The sequence below is a fragment of the Centruroides sculpturatus genome, unplaced genomic scaffold (genome assembly GCF_000671375.1).
Source record: "Centruroides sculpturatus isolate CEXI.00-Female unplaced genomic scaffold, Cexi_2.0 scaffold495, whole genome shotgun sequence".
Taxonomy (NCBI): Eukaryota; Metazoa; Arthropoda; class Arachnida; order Scorpiones; family Buthidae; genus Centruroides; species Centruroides sculpturatus.
In genome coordinates, this window is record NW_019384782.1 from 75,237 (window position 1) to 99,747 (window position 24,511).

Below are 24,511 nucleotides of genomic sequence, written 5' to 3' on the forward strand. Positions count from 1 at the left end.
GCAAGCTATTCTTCTCCATATATAGTATAGTAATCCAAGCACATTAATTCAGGCAATCATGGTGGCCATGATGCTGGGCTACCTCTTCCAATTTACATGCAAGGAAACTTTGCACCTCATTCATCTGCAGAAAATAGCTCATTATTTATAAAATCATTAATAAAATACAGGTCACTTAGCAATGATTATAAATGTAGTTGTTATTTCATATTTGTTAAATTGTTAATTTTAACGAATATTAGCACATACTGAATCATTAATAACCTTTTACCAGTCATGTGCATTATAATGTTTTGGTTTTGTTTTCCATTCATCATGTATTAAGGCAAACATGGTTGTTTGCCTTAATACATGCATTTGATAATATTTTATTTGTAATTAAATGAAATAAAATTAAAATTGTATTAATAAATCTAGTTGTCTTTATTTTGATCTCTAAAGTCACACCTCGTCCTATATGCAGGATCATCTTATATGCAAGTAAATACAGTATTTATTGTGACATTAAAAATTGCAGCCTGGGATTGTGACAATCATATTTTTAATTTAAAATATATGCTTGCTACCTCACATTAGTAGTGGCTTGCCCCTGTACATCATACTTTTCTTTTAGTAATAGAGTCATGCTGGTCATCTAACACCTTTCATGGGAAAATTTTTGATTTGAAATAACATGACTTCTGGATTGCACTGGAAGTTTGTATATAGCAGGGGTGGGCAAGCAAGAGTTCAGTGGGAGCTGAAATGTAGGTTTTGCAAAATGCATGGCAGCCACAGTTCTGTACTTTTTAATTCTGTACTGTGATTTTATTATATAATGTAAATATAATATAAAACAAATATTGAATTTTTTTAATATACATATTTTCACAAAATTGTGGAAATAAAATTGTAAAAATAATAATAAAAAGCAGAAATTAACACTTTCAGCAAGAGCAGCATTTGCCCATGTCTGGTATATAGTTAAATTAGGGCCTCCTGTCTCCAAATTTTCCATATCTGATCTCAGATTTTATCTATCTAACAATGTTCTTAAGATTAAGGAAGGACAAATGGATGGACGACAGTGGAAATTTATAGATCTACAATTTTTTCAATTGCAGCCCAATAATTGGACATTAGCAATCTTACCCTCTTTGTTTAAGTGCTTCTACCTCTTCCACAGTCATTCCAAAAATAAAAATGTTTTCAGATCCCATTTCTTCACCCATTTCTATATTTGCACCATCTAATGTACCAATTGTAAGAGCACCATTTAACTGAAAATATAACACGGAAAAAAAAGTATATATAAAAAAAAATATTCTATAAACATTCTATAAATAAATTTAATGTAATGAATTTGTAATTACCATAAATTTCATGTTGCCTGTGCCAGAAGCCTCTGTACCAGCAGTTGAAATCTGTTCACTCAAATCAGCAGCAGGAATAATTTGTTCAGCAAGTGTAACTCTATAGTTTTCCAAATATATAACTTTAAGTTTATCTCCAACAACAGGATCATTGTTGACAACATTTCCAATAGCACATATTAATTTAATAATCTGTTTAGCTGTATGATAGCCTGGTGCAGCCTGTAAGAAAATTATATTTGCATAATTATTACATATAATTATTTTATTTTACTTAAATAACTAGATATAGTAACTGTCAGTATTTATTTAAAAGTCATTTCTTCTACTGTAATAATTTCTAAAGATTTTTAATTGAAAATGCTTTCTAAAGATTTATCTGATTATTTTTTTAAAAAACTTTTAAAAAGATCTGCGTTAAGAAAAAAAAATTAAGTCATTAAGTCTGACCCCACCCAAAATTGCCATAAAAGTAAATAACTTTTACGCAATCCCTACACTTCATCTCTCCTCTTGACTTATCTGCTCCAAAATGTAACAACAACAACATTCAATATATACTTGAAGTATTCCTGCCAAATTTCAAAGTTTTTGGTCCATTGAATCTTGAGATATAAAGAAAAATGCAAGCCAACACACACAGACAATTTTGTTATGTTTTAGGAATCAGGATCTTAAGATATCAAGAAATGCAAAAATCCTAGATGGTCAAAATTTGACTGATTACAATTCTTTTCCATTGTTTTACAACATCAGGAAAGTAGAAAAAGAGCAAGTCAAGAAATGAAAGTTTAATTATTAAAAGACAGAGCAAAAAATGTACAAATGAAACTACTAAATTTTTATGCAATTTTATATACAACACCAACAGTCTACCTTAAATAATAATAGAAAAACACAGACCAAAGTATAAAAATATTTTTGAAAAATATCATGAAATTTTTTTTTTAAATTGCATGATGAGGTTTTTCAAGTACCCAAATACAAAATCACTGATCACTGATTTTATCACTTTTATCACTGATTTTCAAAACTATTAAAACATTTTAAAATGTTTTAATAAATCAAAAGGATATATTTAAATTTGCTGTTGTAGAAGAAAATGATAACTTTATAAAAGTAAACATCTTTTATGGCAATCCCTTACTTTCAATGAGATAATTATTCATATTTTACTATGTGCAAAAAATAAATTTTTCATTCAAAATCCAATGGAGATTTTTCAAAAGTAATATCTGATCTTTAAAAATCAAATTATTGTCATGTTTTAAATTAACAACTTTTCCAGATGAAATATAGTTATTTATTTTAGAATTAAACATCATAAAAAAACATAACATTTATACATACCTTTCCTCCAATCATAACAGTTCTTGGAGCAATCGGAGCATTTGGATTACGTTTGATTCGATTGTACATGGTTATTATATGAAGACAATTAAGTAATTGACGTTTATACTCGTGGATTCTTTTAACTTGGATGTCAAACATAGAAGAGGGATTTACAGTTATTCCATAGTCTTTTTGTATTAAACCAGCTAATTTCATTTTATTTTCCTAAAATAAAGAAAACAAATCATTCAAAATTCAAATTCCAAACAGCTTGAGATTAAGATTATTTTCCATTTACCTGTTTTATTGTATGAATTGTACGAACAAACTTATCATCATTTACAAGAGGTTTTAACAGTTTTAATTGATCCAAATGAGTTATCCATTCTTCTCCAATACGCTATATAAAGTTATTATAAAATGATTACATAAATATGTTTTTAAATTAAAACAATAAAACTATAAAATGCTTACTTCTGCAATTGCATCAGCTAAACTAACATTGCATAATAATAACCAACGTCTTGGTGTAATCCCATTTGTCTTGTTTTGGAATTTATGAGGTGTCATTTCATAAAAGTCTTTAAATCTTTAATAAAAAGATTAAAATTTATCATCTTACTTCTAAAATGTCATCCTAAATTTAATATAATTTAAATAAAATTTTCATTAAAAAGTAGGTTACGTACAAATCTTTTTTAAGAATTTCTGAATGAATAAATGCTACACCATTAACTGCATGAGCTCCAACTATAGAAAGATGAGCCATGTTAACTCTCTTTTCATGTCCTTCCTCAATCAGTGACATTCTTCTAAGCCGATCCATATCTCCTGGGAATTTTGCAGCAACTTCCTAAAAAAATTATTAAATCAAGAATCAATTTATACTTGGTAAAAATTAAATTATAAATCTAGTACATTGACATTTTATATTTAATAATTTACATACTTTAATTATTGCTTAAAATATATATTGTGAATAATAAGTTATATAAGTTACTTGTAAATGTCTGGAATTGATTTCATAAATAATTTGAAGATGGCGAGGTAATATACGTTCTAACATATGTACAGGCCATCTTTCTAAAGCTTCAGGAAGAACAGTATGATTAGTGTAAGCACAAGTCTCCACAGTAATTTTCCAAGCCTGTAAAGATTTTTAATATGTAATAAAAATTTAAAACAAATTAAATAAGTTTTTAGGTACAATACACAGCAAGAATATATGTCAAATAAAATTTGCTTTTAAGTAAGAACAGACTTTTCAAATTAAATATTCAATGACAATAAACCATATAATTTCTTCTATACTGACTGTTTAAAATAAAATTAACTTTGTTTTACAGAGAAGATTTAAAATTTATGAATTCAAAATCAACACTTGCATATAATTATTACTGTCTAATTATAATTAACATCTAATAATAATTAACCAGATAATGATAATCATCACCACTATCTAATATATTCATTAATTTCTCAATTCTATTGTCTTTACAATGCCAATCCATATATCATTTCAATTATCATATATCATTTTAAAAACAAAATAAATAAAACAGCAGAGAAACCTATAAGTAAAGGTCGATTCCATTAATTTCTCTAGTGTTTTTTTTTTTTACAACAATTACTTAGATTATCTTAATTTTTAAAATACAGTACTTTAACCTATTAAAACTTATGTTATTTATTCATTTTTAAAATTTTCAAAAAATTACAATAACATTATGAAATGATATTAAAATCTTTAAAAATTTATTTTAAAAATTTCAACATTTAATTGCATAATTTCCAAAAATCTAAGGCTACAAAGGACATACAAACACTGAGTTTGTATTTCCTTTGAACTTACTCCTGCACCATATTGCCATATTGCAGAGAGAAAGATTTACTGTAGAAACTACACAAGTACAGTACCTTGCAGATGAGAGATGGAAGTCTGTCATGATAAAGTATGGGTGTACCTATCTGACACAAACAAAATTTGAATGATATACAATCCAAAAAACTAGAAATACTTTTCAACTTGGTCTGGTGAATGCAAAGAAAGTTTCAACTAAAGCTTTATAGTTGTTGCAGGTTTCTGTTATAATGGCAAACTAAAACTGAAAAGCAGGTTCAAAAATCAAAGTCAACTCTAGTTACTATCAAAATAACTAGAGTTGACTTTGATTTTTGAACCTACTTTTGACTTTTTGAAAGTATTGGAGCTCATGTTCAAGCAAGAATTCTACTGTTGTATGGTCCATCAGAACAAAGCATCAGTTCATATTGCACAATCAACCCTAGCATTTCTAAACATAATAGAGGAAGAAACTGATATAAAGTCAATATCCTTTCCTGACATATCTGCTAAATCATCCAATGCAGCACGCACAGATTTCTGTGTCTTTGGACAAATAAAAAAAAAAGCCCTCAGATTTTGTCAACCCTGAAGATGAAGGATTGTGGAAAGCTTGCAATGATGAATGGGAGAAACTAAATAAAATTCTCTAAGAATCTCTGATGCAGTGAAAAACTTGATGTTAGGCATTTGCCAGAAACCAGGGGAAGCAGACAATGCATGACAGATGATGGAGGAAGTTGTTTTCCTGAGTAACAGCTATTGAAATTGTTTCCATAAGACAAACAACTCTGTATTGTCTGCTGTATATGACTATCTTATTAACCTACTACTAATTCTAAAGTATTTATTTTATCAGAGATACCAACCTGAGGAGAGGGTTAGCATAGGATCATATATCATAATTGGAAAGGGGAAAGCAATGCTCCATTGCACCAATTTTAAGATATTCATAAACTACTTTAATTTTATTCTAAGTTCTAATGCTTTCAAGTCATAATGTTAATATACTTATTAATTAATTCAATATATTATATACCAGGTTGTTCAACAAGTTTTGTCGTTCTATAAGAAAAACATGATTTTATGGTTTGAAATACATTTTATTATTCAATATAATCTCCCTGAATTTCAATACACTTGTTCCAGTGATCTTCTAATTTCTGGATTCCATCCCTAAAGTGAGAATCCTGAAGACTGTCGAAATACGCTTCCACGGCTGCTATTATCTCTTTCTTTGATGAAAATCGTTTCCCATGCATGAATTTTTTTAGATGTGAGAACAGCCAGAAGTTAGAGGGAGCTAAATCTGGTGAATAGGGAGGATGTTGCAACAATTCATATTTTAATTTACTGATTTTCGCGATGGTTTTTTGAGCTTTGTGAGAGGGTGCATTGTCTTGATGAAAAATGATTTTTTTCTTTTTTAAACCAGGTCTTTTCTCACAAATTTTTACATCCAGCTGGTCCAAAAGGTTACAATAATAATCTGAATTTATTGTTTTACCAGTTTGCAGGTAATCCACAAACAAAATTCCTTTTGCATCCCAAAAAACAGATGCTAACACCTTCTTGGCCGATTTCTGGACCCTAACTCACTTCGGAGCCGAAGTACCGGGTTCACACCACTCCTTAGCCTCTTGTTTTGATTCAGGATCATGGTGGTAGACCCACGTCTCATCCATAGTGATGAAACGATGCACAAAATCCTTTTTATCCTTTCTAAAACGCTCCAAATGTTGCTGAGAAAGTTTCATTTGAATGTGTTTTTGTTCCATAGTTAACGAATGCGGCACCCATTGTGCACACAGCTTTCTGTAACCCAAAACTTCAGCCAAAATATTGCTCACACTGCCTAACGAAATCCCTAGGGCTTCTACTAAATCTCTCTCGGTTAATCGACAATCTTCCAAAACCATATGCTGTATTTTTGCTACAATTTCTGGTGTTGATGCACTTTTTGGATGTCCTTCACGTGGATCGTCTTCAAGACTCGTACGACCATGTTTAAATTCAGCAACTCATCTTTCTACTGTTCTGATTGAAGGTGAAGAGTCCTTATACACTTTTAACAATTGTTCATGAATTTTTTTTGGTGCTACACCTTCCAAAAATAAGAATTTTATCACTGCACGATATTCAATTTTTTCCATTGTAAAAAAATACAATGACACGTCAACTTTGAACAGCTGCAAATATACAATGAGTTGACAGATCTACTTGAAATTTGACATGTGTTTGCATTCTACAATCAGCATTTTGCTTACATCATAGCTACTGAATGAACCAATTCTTAGAGATGTTCCATCTGATTTGTAAAGTCTTTGACATCTTGTTCAAGTCTTGTGTCATAACTTGTGGCAATGGATGTGATATGGCATGTATGTGTTTCTAAAAACAAATGTAATTTCTTGTACTGATTCAAACTTTGTTTTAAATATCGTACCAATGATAGAGCATTGCATTTAGGAATTTAACACATGTTACCTAACACCTATACGTCTTGTTGCATTAGCATGTTCATTTGACAGTATAAAAGATTGTTCTGCAGTTTTTAGAGGGTTATCCATACAGGTTAGGTTTGAGGTTTCTGTAAGTCAAAAACTAACCTAGAAAGTACATTTTTACACAGAATAACTACTTATTGTTTAGTATTTGATCCTCCAATGTACTTAATAGAATACATTACACTCATTTATCCATTAGATCAGGGATGGCAATCTTTTTCTATGTAAGGGCTGCATTTTAAAACTTTTGAACTGACACGGGCCACATACAAGAGAAAAGAGGAAAAAAATGCCAGTAAATCACAATTATTTATTCATATATAATTATAAATTAGCATAGGTAATTTAGCTTCTGGGACTGATGTAAATGTAATATATTGGAAATATTTGGTTAAATATTAGTCACTGTTAGTTTTAAATTAGTTTGGATGTATCTGTTAGCCTGTTTGTTTTAATTTTTACTAAATTCATTGTGGAAAAACTATTCACATATGTAAGTTGTAGAAATAATGTTTGAATTTTTGCTGCATACTTCCTTAAGCTAGGAAATTGATATATTGCCCAGCTTAATTCATATTTTATGCAACGCAGGCTGAAAAAATATTAATGGGAGCCGCATGCGGCCTGGGAGCCACGGGCTGCCCATCCCTGCACTAGATACTGCTTAGAGCAAATTGTTTAAAATGCAGGTTTTTTTCCACCTAATGCACTTTGTTTTATAATGTCAAATTTAGTTTTCATGGTAATAGAGTGATACTTCTTGCATTTATCTCCACTGCTATATTTACTATTATGATTTAGATGCATTTTTGAAGCACTAATCATAAAAGGTTATCAATCAATCAACATTTATTTGCTACGGCTTTCGCCTTTACAAAGGGGGTTACAAAATCGTGCAACATTAACAGATACAAACATAGTTATACATAATTTCAAATACAAACATAATTATACATAATTTCAAAAATATTAAAACTTTATTAATAATGTTATGTTAACATGTTTAATAAATAACAGAAAAATTTATAAACTTTAAATAACATGTCAGAGCTTAAATTATCATCGTATAAACAAAACATATCAAAATTANAGGTGGAGTACGAGACATCGGTCCAGGATTAGATTCAATACCTCCAATTACCAATAAAGCACGTAATAATAAGTATATATCAAATTCTTTGATGAAACCAAGATAAAGAATCAAACACTTTGTAAAAGCAAACATATCCAAAGCACTATAATTCAATAAAAACAGCTCTCTCAAAAAACTCACCAACACTGACGAACGTCGGAAGCGCCCCCCCCATAAAAGGTTATAAAAATTACAAACAAAAGCAAAAAATGCTATTACTCTAATGTTACCAACTTTAACATCACCTCATGAGTGGCAATGGAACCTTAGAATTCACATGAAAGTGAAAAATGACGATACAAAATGGTTTCTATTTTGTATTAACGTTTATTATTTATTTATTATTGGCAAAAGACTGACTTTAACACCACTAAATGAGTGGTAAGAAAACTTCAAAATCCATGCAAAATTTAAATTTTAGATGCATGGTCATATTGTAAGTAGGGGAGAACCTGTATCTTAGAAATAAAAATAAAATTAATTTATTGTAACATCACAATGCTGGACTGCAATTTTTAATCATCTTTTAATTTAAAAAAATATTATGTGACTTCTGGTCCAAACTGAAGTTCATATATAGTTAATCAGGGTCTCTAGCCTCTAAGCTGTCCATATCTGGGGATCTATTCTGAACTCTTCCAATAACTCAACGAAAGCAATACACAGGACATTCAATAAGTCTCTTTAACGAAAGGCAGTTAACAAACCTTAGACAAATTGCTATTCTCTGCTCCACATTAAGTAAGTTTTGCTTTGTGTAATTGGTTGAGATGCTTCTAGGTTCCATGCTATCGATAGCTGTTACTCTTTCACCAATCACAATTTAATTAACATTGTCTTTTTGTCCTGTGACTGCAACTTGCCATTTTTCAAGCAAAGCACATGTTTTTAGTATTGTCATGTACCAGCATTAGCCAAATTTTTTTGTGTTAAAATGTCATCAAAGAAGGGACAACACAGCCAGTGAACTAACTACAAGTTGTCAGTTCAAGATATTAGTTAAAACACTGCTTTAGCTTTTCTCATAATTCATTGCATAAATGTAATAGTAATGGCTTCAGAAACAATAAACTTCTTTAAAGTGTGTATCATTTAGCTGAAAGGCACTATCTCAAAGACAAAACTGAGATTCGCAATGTTAAATGCTAATTTTCTCTCTCTCCAATTGTTTATGAAGTAATATTTTTCTTACACCTAAAGTCATCATATGTAAAATTACATATTGAAACTTGTAAAATAAACAATTTGGTCTATGCCATTGTCAATTCAAATTTATAAATACAATATCTATTTTATTTACTTCAATATAAGATTTAATCTCTCTTCACAATGACATGAAATTTATTTTAAGTGGAATTAAAACTGTAGAAACGTCTTCAGTTTTAATATAACGTTAATTTAAATTTAAAATTAAACTGAAATTTAAATCAACTCTTGGATATTCATATAAACTATGTAATAATTAATAATATTAAATAAAAACATTGAAGATAATTTATAAATGTTGAATTTAATCTCAAAAACACAAACCTTATCCCATAAAAGTCCTTCAATGTCCATCAATATGCGCATAAGTTCAGGAATTGCCAAAGAAGGATGGGTATCATTTAACTGGATTGCAACCTTCAGAAATGATTTATAAAGAATAATTTAGATTCAATAGAAAAAAACAAAACTTACTTAAAAAAATATTCAAATAGAATTGTTAAGCTTTACCTTATGAGGAAAAGTTTCAAACGATGTTCTTACAGGATCTCTGCTTCCAAATTTTGCAGATTTAAAACGTCTGAAAATATCTTGCAATGTTGCAGCTACCATAAAATATTCTTGTTTTAACCTCAATTCCTTGCCTTCAAAGAACTGCAATAAATTGAGAGTAGATATGAATTATATTTAACATGTTTGTAACATGTGCCACTGGTAGCATACTACCAGAGTAAAATTTAATGCTATTTAGATGGAGTAAATTTTTATATTACGAGTTTATCTTTATCATTATGTACCATTTCTGGAGCATAATGTTTCTTTTGAATATACAAATAATATATGAAATTGAAATGCACTGAATGAATTTATATTGGTAAAAAAAAAATAAATAAAATTTATTGCACTTTAAATAATTTAATTAAAAGAAATTAAGCAAAAATTGGAAAATTGGTCATTCCCCAATAAAGCTGAAACTACTATAAAAAAATTCCCTCTCTAAAATTAGGAATTTATTTGTAAGATAAAATAATACTCTTTGAAACACTTATTAAGATTAATAAAAATAATAATAAGATAAAAAGTCTTTTATCTTAGTTTTATCACCTGACCTTTTATCACCTGAATATTTATTCTTGTTGACTTTGCCAGACCTTTGTATTTGCCAAATTGATGCTAACCTACTAGGAAATGAATTGTCCTTGAATTCAAATTTTGATATCTAATGAGATCAAAACTTATTGCCTCTTGAAACCGCTACATATTTGTTTTCTATTAGTCATGTCATAAATAAACCATGTGTTTGTGATTTGAAGTGTTTTTGAGCTTATTTCAAGAACAAACTCAAAAACACTTCTTTTAGTGTGAGCCACAGACAGTGTACTAGTGAAATTTAAAGTGTATAACAATTAACTGTAATGTACCATCTGTGGACAAACAAAATAAAGTTATCAATACAATCTAATCCAACATAAATAATAACCTAGTTCTTTAAAACTAATTTTAAATTCACTAAATCTAATAAATAGAGTATACATTTGAGGAGAAAGAATGAAAAAAATTAAAGAATATACATGTTTGCAATATAAAGTTATATAACTTACATTATCATTAGGGTACAGAACTCTTGATATATTTTCTGCAAAGTTTCGATCTAATACTGCTTGAATATAATCACCATTGTTGACTGAAATTGAAATGAAATTTTTTTTAGACAATTTTATACAAATTTTAACAACTTAATCTTAAAAAAAAAAGAAAAAAAAAAAAAACATTTGCTTAATCATAATACAATTTATTTCTATAAAACATTGCAACAAATTTTTCTTTAAAAATTTATTGCTAAAAATAATATAAATATTTCTATATTTTCCCTATATTATGCAATTTTCAACTTTTCACAAGCACACTTTCTATTTTTAACAAATAGAAATTTAAGCATTTTTTGAAAAATAAATAACTTTCATTTTACAAAACTATTTTGGATAGCAGTTATGTTAGAAAAAAATATGTTTTCATCAGCTCCATACATTATGAATAAGGATGAACATTGATTATAAGTACAGGTAGGCCTCCTACAGCACGGTAGATATGTTCCTTGAAAGTACCGCATTGTGGGAAATCGCGTTATAGGAGACACCAACTTAATACAAAAACTGGGATTCGGTTCTGAAAAGAGAAAAACTTGGCGTTTGAATGGCGTTTTTTGAATTTTCCAAATCAGCAATTGCTAGCCACGAATTTAACACTGGTTTCATCAACTGACTACTGTCCCATTTGTTTTAAATAATCAAATATTTTTAAGGCTTGTGTTTAAGTGCAGTTTTATTTAAAGGCACCCATTTCCTGTTCATACCATAATATTAGCACTTGTTCGATTTTTTTCATTATAGGTGCTCTCGGACAAGCAACATTTTTTGCAAGAATAGACGATCCGGATGCGACCAAATTTCTGATCTTTTCTCCCGATTGCTTAATCGACCGAATAGTTGACTCATTTAAATTAAAATGCCTACCAATATTAGCTATTCGCTCTTGATTTTTAATTCAATCCAAAATTTCCATCTTTGTTTGAAAAGTTATAAATTTCCTTTTTAATGACGGTCCTTTCTTTTCATTCAGCATTGTTATGGCTAAAATTTTTTCATTCAGTTTTGTGGACAGTAAAAATCGCAAAAAATAACTTCCTTTCACTATGTTGTTAAAAATATACACCCAATAGAAGTTTATACTGTATTTTGGACCATTTTTGCAATCCCCACTTATTGAAAGAGTATAAATGATCAAAAATTTAGTGATATATTTGAGTGTTTATGGTAATTGATGCACATCTGTCTAGAAACCGGTCTTTCCCTGAAACTTTCAAGGGAATAACACGCCAACGTCGACAAACAGCTGTTTTCAAAGACTTTTAGCTCTGTATACCGAACTGCGGCTCGTATCACGTGATCCGTTGCGATTTTTCTGTTATGTGAAGATAATTCGTTTCTAATTACCGTAAACCACGTTGTAAAAAAATTTCCGCATTTTTCCAACCGCGTTGGAACAAAAATGCATTGTAAAGGTATCGCGTTGTAGGAGGCCTACCTGTATTTATATCAGTATCAAAGAGGGTTCACTCAAACCTCAAAAATTTCCTAGTAAAAAAAACTTTATTTTTTTCAGTTCACTTTTAACTCTTAAAAAAAACTTTTACAATTTTATAATTCAAACTTCAATTACAATTACAATATAAATAAATAATCCATTTTAGATTTTAGTTTCAACTTTTGAAAGAAAAATAAGAAAAGAAAAAGAATAACAATAGTAATATTACATGTGCTCCCTTATGAATGTTCAACTTAAGCTTCAGACTTACAACTTGACTGTACATCTAATATTTAAATTTTATACGGATTCTGAAATTCTCTTGCTATTCATGGGGTGGCATTGAAATCAGTCTTTGGCCAGCAATAAATAATAAATTTTTAATAAATAATTAATGTATTAAAGTGAGCTTATTTCTACTGTGTTATATTTCTTCATTTTTTGCTTTTTTGAGAATTTGAGGTTCTATTGCCACTCATGAAATTATCCATTGCCACTTACAATATATTGTCAATATATTAATAATACTATAATACTGATACATTCCTAATTAGGTTTGTTTGATTTATTAACATGAGATACCAACATAAGGTTAAATGGCTAGTCCTCATACCATCCATTATGAGCATGCCTGACTAACAATGAGATCAGCTAGTCCAGATGAGGGTTGGATAATCCCTATATCTGTACAACCTATAATAATTATTAGTAGTACATAAATGGACCTATTCAAGAAATTCCCATAGAAATTACACTGATCATATTTAAACCGAAATCTCCAATTTGAGGTAAGCTGTACTTTATTGCATAGCCATCAGGCTGACCCCTAATTAGAAAGAATGAATTAAATCTAACAAATCTTAAACTAAATTTAAAGTTTTTTAAAATAACAATGTTTAAACATAATCATAATCAATATATAGTAGAAATATTCATAAACTTACAAAATCGAAGATTAAAACTATTAGGAGATTTTGCAGACCATAAGCGCATTGTATTTACTACATTATTACGAAAACCTGGTATTGGACTGTCATAAGGCATAGCAAAAACAATCTAGATAAAAATAAAATTAATACAAACTTATTAAATTATTAAATACATTTTACAAATTTATGAAACAAATCCCACCTGGGTATCAACCCATTTACAGCCAGTTTCTGTCTGTTCAACACGACCATAAAAATTTACTGGAAGCATATATTCAGGTCTAGCTTTTTCCCAAGGATTTCCAAACCTTAGCCAATCATCTGGTTCTTCAACCTAAATAAGTAAATAAAACTATTACAAATTTTTTCCATAATATGTAACATACTAATAAACACAAAAGAATCAATTATTAAATTTTAACCAAAACTTCAGCTAATAATTGAAGCACTTATATTAACTTGTAACAGGTTAATAAAGTAAATAAACTAACTTTCTTCAAAAATACTCTGATTTCTTTTTTCTAAAAAACAAAATTTCTTTAACATACATAAGTTTAAATAATCAATATAACTTGAGACAGATCATAAAATTTCATTTTGTATATTAATGCTTTCAAATCATATATCCACCAAATTGAGATTTTCTTAAAATGAATCAAATGTTTAAACCTCAAAACTTTTGAAATAAAATTTATTTCAAAAACCAAAAATGTAAATCAGGTTTGAAACTAAATAAATATTTAAACAATTCATCTATTTCCAGGTTCAATATTATTAATATTAAAAAATATTCTGTTACATTATTATGGCAACTAAAATTTGATTATATTAATAGTTACATTTAAACCAGGGCTGTGGAGTTGCGTAAAAATCTAATGACTCCAACTCCGACTCTTCCTTATCATCCGACTCCGCCAGGGGTGGATTTGTTACCGAAAGAGACCTGGAAATTCTGATGTCATCATGTGACCTCAGAATAAAAGATTCAATAAATAGAGTTCTAATAAAGATAGAACGTAGAAACTTTTTACTCCAAAGGTAAAAGACTCCTCTAAGTAATATATAAATATGTATTTGATAATTGGACCATTTATTTTGAAAGTGGAGCAAGTCCACTTTTTCTTCTTTCAAGATATTTAAACATTATACAGTAGAGCATCGTTTATCCGAATCAATTGGGGACTGAGGTTGTTCGGATAACTTATTTTTTGGATAACCGATTATGTACGAAAAAATACATTAACCTAACCCATGTTGAAATTTTTCTCCGTTGCATGTCGCATCGTGTTGAATTTTTGTCAATGTTAAGCCTAACATAAACTTTTTAAAATAATAATCGTGGCTATTATATCGTTAAACATTAATTTTTTATTTTGTAAAAACTAAATATATTGAGAAATATAAAATAAAAAAAATTATACTTTAGAAGTTGATCTAGTATCAAAAACGTTCGATTCAGCACCACACACAGTACTCAGAAAAACACCACACAAAGGTGCCAGTGCTGCCAGCTAAAACACACACACCAACAAAAAAAATATTGGAGTAGCCCAAGATATAGCCAAAGACTGCAGCACCACAGCACTAGCAAAAATTTAAATTTGTGGACTGGAATGCTTTCGGTTAACTGACGTTTCGTATAACCGACTTTTGGATAAACGACGCTCTACTGTATTTTTGAATCAACTAAAATGCAAAACAAAGTGTACCAAGTTTGACAATGTTTCTATGACTTTAGAAATATGTCAGTTGATTGCATAGACTTCTATGTGAATTTAACAAAACTAATATATTCTTTCTGGGCCATAAATGGACTTACATCACTTTCATAATTATTGAACTGTAAAATTCATTAAATTTCTATTATGTAAAACTCAATGTCACTTGAAACACATTGTGTTTTATTCTGATTTTGTTCATATATAACAACAAGAAATAAAATAGTATTGTTTATTCTGAACATTAAAAATATTTACTTATTGTTAAACTATCTTATGATAAGTTTATCATTGTTATGAGCTTACCATTAGACAATGCTTTTTCATTTAGATTCATTACATGGATTTTTTTTCTATTCCATCAAATTGTACATTGTTGGTAATATTTATAGTTTTACTCCTCTGTTGTAAGGGGCTGTCTTTAAATGATGTCCACACTAAAAGGAGGGAGGGGATTAAGACAAGTTGGACAAGGGGGTATTAGTGGACATCCATTTATTTCATTAAATTTTATAGACTATGTATTTTATTATATTTATTTCAAAGTTTCTTGTATGTTTCATTTCTACTTATGATATCTATCATTCATAAAGTGATGAAGGTTTTAACGGGGATAGAGATATGTTGGACATCCATAGAGGGAAAGGGGTTACAAAAACTTGGACAAACTGGGACAAGAGGGAGAAGTAAAAATTTCAAGAAAAATGCACATGTAATTTATGGACAGCCCAAGTGCTTAAACTAGAAAATGGATTTACACCACTTTCAAAATCAATGGTTATGCAATGTCATTTACCGATAAATCTTCAATTGAACAAAGCTTATGGTTATTTTAAAATGTTAAGTGTGAATTGTTTATAAATAAAAAGTTCACACTAAATTGTATGTATATTATGTGTTTTCTCAATTTTTTCCAAAAATGGACTTACACCACTTTCAAAATAAACAGTCCAATTGTTACTTTTCTTTCTGAAAGTATAGCGCTCGGTCAAAAAATGACCCCTCCCAAATTTTTACATTTTTGGACTCAGGACACCTTGAAATTTTGACATATGCAAAAGATTTGAGGTTTTTTTCTATATATATGGATGTTAGACTGTGTGTGTGTGGAGCATGATTTTGTTCACCCTATTTGAAGCCTAATAATTTCTGTGGTCAGAGTGGTTAGAATTGGAGTCAGATGGTTTAACACAGGAGTTAGTTATTAAGCGTCAAAGTGGTTGAACTAAATTATGTCCCCATATGCATTCTAACATCTTAGGTGAGAACATCTTAACGGGTTTTACTGTACTATTATAAAATGGCAAAAAAGCTTACTTTGAGAGTAGAGATGAGTTTTATTTTATTTCATTTTTTTAAATTTTGAATGCTAATAACGAGTAAAATATTCATTAAGAGATATGACACATAACCACTTTTATGTCTTCAACCCTGTCGATCTTTAATTAAGAACCAAAATTTAATAGTATTAATGCCCCTTTATACGCAAGCTAAAGTGCCACATTTCATTTCTTAAACTTACCCATTCTGAGATATTGTTTAATATCTCAGAACAGAAAATAAATAAATTAAACAAATTAGATGCCAACACACACGTGCGCGAATTTCGCCCCCTTTTCTTGAGGGGTTCGGGAGGTCTCCAAATGTGTAGATTTGTAAAAAAAAAAAAAAAAGTTGGAGGGTCAAATTTGACTTGATTCCAATACTTTTCTGTTTTATATACATAACAAGTTGGGAAGTAAAAAGGAGTCGGCAGATTTTTTGACGACTGACTCCACAGCCCTGATTTAAACTAAATAACTTTACAATTAAAAAATAATCATTTTCAAATAGAACCTTATCAATCTGAACTAACTGAGGTTCAACCTGAACTATTCAGATTAATGAGTGTTTCAGATTATCTGACATTATTTTTTTTTTTTGTTATATATAATGTGGAGTTCATCAATATACTATAGTTGGATGAATCCATTATATTATGTTATATATGACTGACCCTAGTCAGTTTTTTTGAGAACAGACTAATTTAGTTTATCTATGTAAGGGTTTTCAACCTCTTTCTATATATATTTAAACATATCTTTGATGCAGTTACTCTTCTTTAGTGATTTGAATTTAAAATCTTAATAGCCTGGAAATATTTAAAATCATCAAAGGAGGATAACTATATTAAATACAAAGAAGCAGAGTACAACTCTTCAGCTTAGAAGTCTTTTTACATTACTCTATGCTTCTTTCCATCAACACTTCCCCACCTCTCCATTCATGGTAGATAGGTTATATATTTTTTGTCGCATACAGATGTTAAAAATTTTCTAAAATATGCATATTTACTATTACATATTGTTACTTATTTACATGGTGTTTAAATTTATATTTATTTTATTTGAATGTCTATATATTTATATTTATTATTATATAATTCTGAGATACAATGTATACCAAAATGTTATTTAATATTTGAAATAGATGTGTTCTTTTTTGAAGAGAGTTTGGTTTTAAAATGTGTATGAAATGGACTTTCTAGTTTGAATTGTGTATTTAATTGGAGAATGTTCCATTTTTATTTTTGCTACTAACAATGTATTTGTGATGACTGTAGCCTGAAGACCTATTAAAGAGATTAATTAAAGAGACCAAAAAAAGTTTGAAATAATTGTTTATTGCTAGAAAAAGTGTTTATAGCAATAAACAAATTAGACTCAGACAAATGGATCATCCTGCACAGCCTGGACCTAGCATAATTTCCATGTTTCTGCATCTGAAAAAGTTCAGATGGCCAGTGTTTTCATGATGATAACAATGTCTAAGCCGCCATGACCACATGGTTTACATTTCAGGTGGCATCATTCTATAATGCAAGGATATAAAAACTGGTGCCCTGTTATAAGTACCTCAATGGTAAAAACTATATCAAAAAATAGTGTAAGGTATTTACATCCCATGGTAATAAACATGGTTTGAAACTAAATTGTTTGTTTTTAATAGCTCATTGGAACTTACTTTCTGGGTATGCCTCACATTACTATATACAGTAGACCCCCTATAAAACCGGTTCCTATAAAACAGCAAAAAAATTGTGGCGGTATTTGTACACAACGGTAAAAAAACTCCTATAATTACGTAAAACGTCATCAGGCAGCCGAACTACTTTCCCGCCGTCCGTAGTGCCACGCTACGGACGTTTAGGCGGATAAATTGAGTTTAGTTTCGTCTGTACATATAATTATATATAAATTAGGTACTGTATATATAATTATATATTAACTTAATTTATTGTAACTTTATTATAATTATGTATATATGCTCTCCGCCGTCTAGCGCTACGCTACGGAGAGTTTAGGCGAACTATCGTCTGTACAGTATGTAAATTAGCTACCGTAAGTCTAATACAGTACTGTAATTTTATACATTTCGTGTGAAAGAAACATTCCTTATTCAACGGCGATTAAAATCTATATATATAAAAATGAATGTATGGTTGTCTGTCTGTGTGTGTGTGTGTCATTCATGCATTACCACACCGTTTATCCGGTTGGCGTGAAACTTTGGGAAGTTGTTTAATATACTCCAGCGAAGGTTTGTGGCATNGGCGATGTCGAATGGTGCACACTCGGTAAGTAATCCTACAATTTTTTGTTTATAGCGTAGTTTATACGGATTATTTCCAAAAAAAATATACATATTTTGGAAATGTTGAGTCGGATTAGTCTAGAATCGATTAATTTTATGGAAGAAAACCTTTCAATCAGCCATAGTCCGTAAACTTCACACGTGTCAGGCTGTGATTGGAAGGACTCGTAAGAAATCGGATTCCTAAAGAATGGAACGTATCTATGATCTTATAGGGGGGGTCGACTGTATTTTTATGAAGAATCATGGCAATTATAAATGGAAACAGTTTTTAAGCCTAGAATTTTAAGGTGATGGGTGAAGTTGAATTCACAATCAAGAAAAGTCCAAAACGTAGATAAATCAGAGAGAAACTCTGTCATCCTTGAAATTCAGAATTTTTAATTATTTTCTGTTTCTGATTACCCATTCCAATTGGTAGCTTTTCCTCATTCTCACTTTATAAGTGATCTATCACTTGTTACAAAGTGTAATGAAATCTCAACTTAGATCACAGAATGAATCAAAATTGACATTTAATTTGATCCCAACCAAAGATAGTTGATCTTGGGAATTACCTTGTCTAGTTTTCCTTTGTCATGTTTCTGAGAAAAGATTTTTCCCCCTTATTATTATTTTTTTCGTTTTATGGAAAGAATGTAGCAAATATTAATGATTTTGAAGTTCCAAGACATTTTCAAAACGTCACATTAACATTTTAATCCTATATAATTTTAACAAAACTTCAAAAAATTTATACAACATTTGCAATTCAATTAAAATTTTCAGAACCAAATTACTGGATAATATACAAAAATAAAAACATTTAGAAAAAATTAATTTCAATTTGACAATATTCAAATAAAGAAAAAAAAGTTTATTTTTTTACAAAATTTTCCTATTCTAATCAAGATAAACTATTACATATTTAAAATAAATAATTTTTTTCCTCACAGGTTCCAAAAAAGTTTCTAAATAAGTCATTTCAAAAATATAATAAATTTTAAAGTAAATTACAGAAATTTACCTGTTCACCATTTTTAATTTTCTGAGCAAAAATACCATATTCATAACGTATGCCATAGCCATAAGCTGCAAGACCCAAAGTTGCCATAGAATCTAAAAAGCAAGCTGCTAATCTTCCAAGACCACCATTGCCCAATCCAGCATCTTCTTCAACATCTTCCAATTCTTCAATATTAAGCCCTAACTATATAAATTAAAAATTTTTAGATTTATTAAAACATTTGCTTATTAATAATTCAGAACAAATTTACAATAATTACACATACACACCAATAATTGAAATTTCAAATTTTTAAAGATGATGTTAAACAATATTAAGCACAATAAATTAATCTAACAAGTACTGAAAATTAAATATATACTTAATTTAAAAAGTTTATTAAAATTTATATAATTAGAAAAATCGTAGGCTGAATTCTATAATAAATACTATATTAAAAGACTGAAATACAGATGTTACAGTATATATGCATCTTGTCATCCTTAATTAAAAATTTAAACAAATGATAAATTATTAACTATTAGCTGAAATACTTGGCAATGCTTGCATTCTCTTATGAAAATATTATGAACAGTTTCATAAACTATATGTGCTTTTGTTTCTTGATATGTACATTGAATACTTGCTTCCATGGTGGTGTCAACAAATTTTAATCCCCTCTTAATAAAATAAATTTTGTTTTATTTACATATCTTTGTATAGATTTGTTATATCATATTTTACAAAATATTCACAAAAATTTAAAAATTTCTCTCAAACAATGAAGAAAACAATACTTAGTAGAGCAATTTGTAACAAAACAATTTAAAATGATAAATTTCAAGAAGCTATAATTATATATATATTTTTAAAAACATCAGAAGTGATGGAAAATAGTATTAAGACTTTTTAAAATACAGTAATACTCCAAACTTACGCGATAGGTGGGACCAAGTGATAACCACGTAAGTCGGGGTATAATTTCTCAATGTGTGTAAAATCCAAGTCGGATGTATGTAAGCTAATAAATGTTCTCGTTAATCTTATCTCGTCTTTTGATTCATTCATTGTTACAAGAAATCACCACGTAGAGTCTCTCAAGTCTCCATAGATATAACAAACACAGAAATAAATAACACAAAATAAATTGTAGCTACGTGTCAATTCCGCACGACACGTCCAAACATGTAAGTTGAACAATAGTGTGGAGGGAATGAGTAATCAAGAGTTGCGTGGTGCTCAAACAAAAGACGAATCAACGAGATTTGAAAATCGCATAACTCCTGACTCCAGATTCACGTAAGTCGGGGTAGCGTAAGTCAAGGTATCACTGTACTTTCAAAATATTTGTGCATCAATGGATTTTATGTTGACAGTGATAAATTACTGTTATTTGGATAAAAATGCACAGAATAAATGACATCACCACAGCCAATTGATTTCAGCTAATTGAACATCATTATTTAGATCACATTCTTAATAATTAAATTGTTTTATTACCTTATTATTTCCAAGAAGAAAGTAATTGAATGTGAAGTTAAATGTATTGTGGCATTTTCAGTGGTAAATTGACCTATGGCAGTGATGTCACAGGTTTGGTTGGTACAAATATATATACAGTAGAACCTCTCTAATCTGCCCTCGGCTAGTCCGTCACTCCAGTTAATCCGACCGTACAAAATACGGTCGGATTAACTGTCGTACCTTAATACAAAAGTTCAAAAGTTCCTATTTACTAATATAAAAGAAAAAATGAAAGTACAGTAGAGCGTCGTTTATCCAAAAGCCGATCAACCGAAACGTCAGTTAACTGAAAGCATTCCAGTCGGACTGTGTCATGCTTAATCGAATGTTTTTAATACTAGATTAACTTTCAAAATATAATTTTTTTGTTTTTATATTTTTCAATATATTTATTTTGTTTGTACAAAATAAAGAAATAATTTTTAATGATACAATAGTCACAATTATTATTTTAAAAAATTTACGTTAGGCTTAACATCGACAAAAATTCAATGTGAAGCAACATGCAACAGAGAAAAATTTCAACATGGAATAGGTTAATATATTTTTACGTACATAATCGGTTATCCGAAAAATAAGTTATCTGAACAACACCAGTTCCCAATTCATTCGGATAAACGACGCTCTACTGTAGTATGAAATTAAGTCATGTACTTTTAAGAAATTGAACAGGTCTTGTTGGGCTGCAATTTGAAAAACTGTAGACCTATAAATTCCCACTGTTATCTGTCTGTCCTTCCTTAATCTCGAGAATGAAGTTAGATAGATGAAAAGCAAGATCAGACATGGAAAGCTTAGGGTCAGGAAGCCCCCATTAACTGTAAACAAACTTCCAGTTTATACTCAAAGTCATATTATTTCAATTCAAAAATATTACCCTGAAAGGAGTTAGATAGATGATCTGTACAACTCTAATTGCTAAAAGAAAAAGAATGATGTACAGGGGAAAGACACTAATTTGAGGTGGAGAGCATATATTTTAAATTAAATAAATAAAAAATTTCAGCCCAGCATTGTGATGATGTCACAATAAATAATTGCTCATTTGTTATAAAATACTTCATATTAGGGTTTCTCATTTACCAGTCTTTTGCTTGTCCCGGGATTTCAGGGAAAAAGTGAATTGTTTCCCAGGATAGAATTAATTATTTTTAAGATATACAAAATATCTTTAAAAAATGAATAATAATTATATCATTTGATTTTAAGATATTTAATTCATTCTGCAACCTTCAAAATCATATTAATAATGCTGTGTAAGATATATATTAAAAATTACCTTTGAATTATGTAGAGATTTTCACAAACAGAAAAAATTTTATTAAAGTTTGCTGGAAACTGCATACAACAAAAACAAAATAAAAAATGCTTTGAATTGAGTTGAAAATTTAAAATAAAATGAACTTAAATCAAATTTCTAACTTAAAAGTTAATTTTTGTTTTTTAAATAAAGCACAAAAATTTACAATAATATTTTGTATTAAGATTTTAAAAAGCAAAGATGGTCAATACTCCGATCACTCAATCTGATTCTTATTTTAGTAATGAAAAGTCCTGCTACCAAGAATGTCCTTTCCGATTCAATTGATGTGAGTGAAATCATGCTTAATGCATTTAAGAGAAGACAGATGTGTTTTTTCACCGTAGTCTGGTAGATTTCTGGTTCATTTTTGAGATTGTAGTACTTCTTTTGCTCTCTAGTATTCTTGATTTGTCTACTTTAATAGAAACATCAAGCTTATAGCCCAATAATTCGGCAGTTCATTTGTCTTTAATAATCAGGTTTATGAAGAAAAACTTCATACTTGCAGACTTCATATTCGTTTGTATCTTTGCCCAATTTGCACAACCTGGCGTTATGCATTTATTGAAGCTACTGGGCATGGTTAAAAATTAAGACAGTGTAAGCACAATTATTCCATATATTACAGGTTCTGACAAGTAAAGAATTTTCAGAGTCCTGCCACAAATAAGCTACGTATTGATTATTGACCATTTGTGACATGCCATAACGAGCAAAAATTAAAAAAAAACTAATAGGTAGGTTTAAAATTAATAAATGCAAATGTATTCTGACAGTGAATGAGATAATTATGCTTTCTATTTGCAAAATTTCTTAACCTTAACACAAAATAAGAAAAAAGTGAATTTTTAAGAAATTTGCGGGATTTCCTGGGATAAGAAAAATTTCCTGGGTTAAAAAAAACCGGTATTCCAGGATCCCATTTGAGAAATCCTACTTCACATCTTTTGATTATGATATTTTCTCTTCTATTAATATAGCTATCAATTTGGCTATTAATAAGGATTTATCACACCACAGTCAAAATGTGACCAGATTAGAACATCTTTATTCTTTTAATTAACTCCAAAGTCTTTTGACTCCTTCAGTTGGAGCATACAATTTGTGAAAATTGTAATTTAAAATTTTATATTTACAGTTTTCTTCTTTCTAGTATGATTTAATAAAATCATACTTAGTTTGTACTGTATACTGTGCTGAAACTATCAGGTAAAATGAAATTTTTGTCACATTTTTCCAACCACATTAAACTAAAATCATATAATTTGAGTATCATGTAAATCAAGGTTAGGTGTACTATATACCAGAAACTAATTCATTCTACATCCAACAATGTTAAAGTCTAAAATTATCCATTTATTAAAATACAAAATTGAAAAATAATATCCTGTATAATTAAAATAAGTAGTTCTTAAATTTAAACATTATCCTATCAGAATTCTCAAAAGAAAACTTTTGATATTATTCTATTTCTCATATATATTTATTATTGTGGTTCATTTTTATTTATATTTAGAAATTTCATATAAATATCCAATTTCTAATGTGCAAGCTATACACTGAGTGGCCAAAAAATTAGAGNGCGCCATCTATCGTAGGATAAATGTACTATGCCAAAAACCTCCGCGGGAGTGTATTAAAAAACTTCCCAAAGCTTCATGGCAATCGTACTATGCCAGAAAACTGCGCAGGAGTATATTAAACAACTTCCCAAAGTTTCATGGCAATCGGATAAACGGTGTGGTAATGCATGAAGGACGAACAGACACACAGACATACATTCATTTTTATATATATAGATAATTAGATTATGTATTTTGTAATTCCATATTGCAATCTTTCTTAAAAAGAATTTTTTCCTGATCATCCTTATTGTGATTGGAATCTAAGGTCATTGAATAGACCGACAATATAAGATTCATGACAGTTTGCAACTTTCAGAGGTTTTATAATTTTTCTCAAA

General features: G+C 29.3%; 1 protein-coding gene across 1 annotated transcript in view; it reads right to left on the bottom strand.

Annotated features, from left to right (window-relative positions):
* Nucleotides 1-1,100: 1,100 nt before the first annotated feature.
* LOC111629195 (glycogen phosphorylase-like) overlaps nt 1,101-24,511 on the bottom strand; it is a 41,689-nt gene continuing 18,278 nt past the window's right edge. Inside the window, exons 3-15 of the mRNA XM_023373079.1 lie at nt 19,743-19,925; nt 13,588-13,719; nt 13,401-13,512; nt 10,974-11,056; nt 9,883-10,026; nt 9,697-9,789; nt 3,685-3,831; nt 3,374-3,537; nt 3,159-3,273; nt 2,983-3,084; nt 2,703-2,909; nt 1,353-1,574; nt 1,101-1,259 (exon numbers count right to left, since the gene is read on the bottom strand). Coding sequence (XP_023228847.1) covers nt 1,128-1,259; nt 1,353-1,574; nt 2,703-2,909; nt 2,983-3,084; nt 3,159-3,273; nt 3,374-3,537; nt 3,685-3,831; nt 9,697-9,789; nt 9,883-10,026; nt 10,974-11,056; nt 13,401-13,512; nt 13,588-13,719; nt 19,743-19,925 — 1,836 coding nt within the window. The 3' untranslated portion in view covers nt 1,101-1,127. The remainder of the gene's footprint in view (nt 1,260-1,352; nt 1,575-2,702; nt 2,910-2,982; nt 3,085-3,158; nt 3,274-3,373; nt 3,538-3,684; nt 3,832-9,696; nt 9,790-9,882; nt 10,027-10,973; nt 11,057-13,400; nt 13,513-13,587; nt 13,720-19,742; nt 19,926-24,511) is intronic.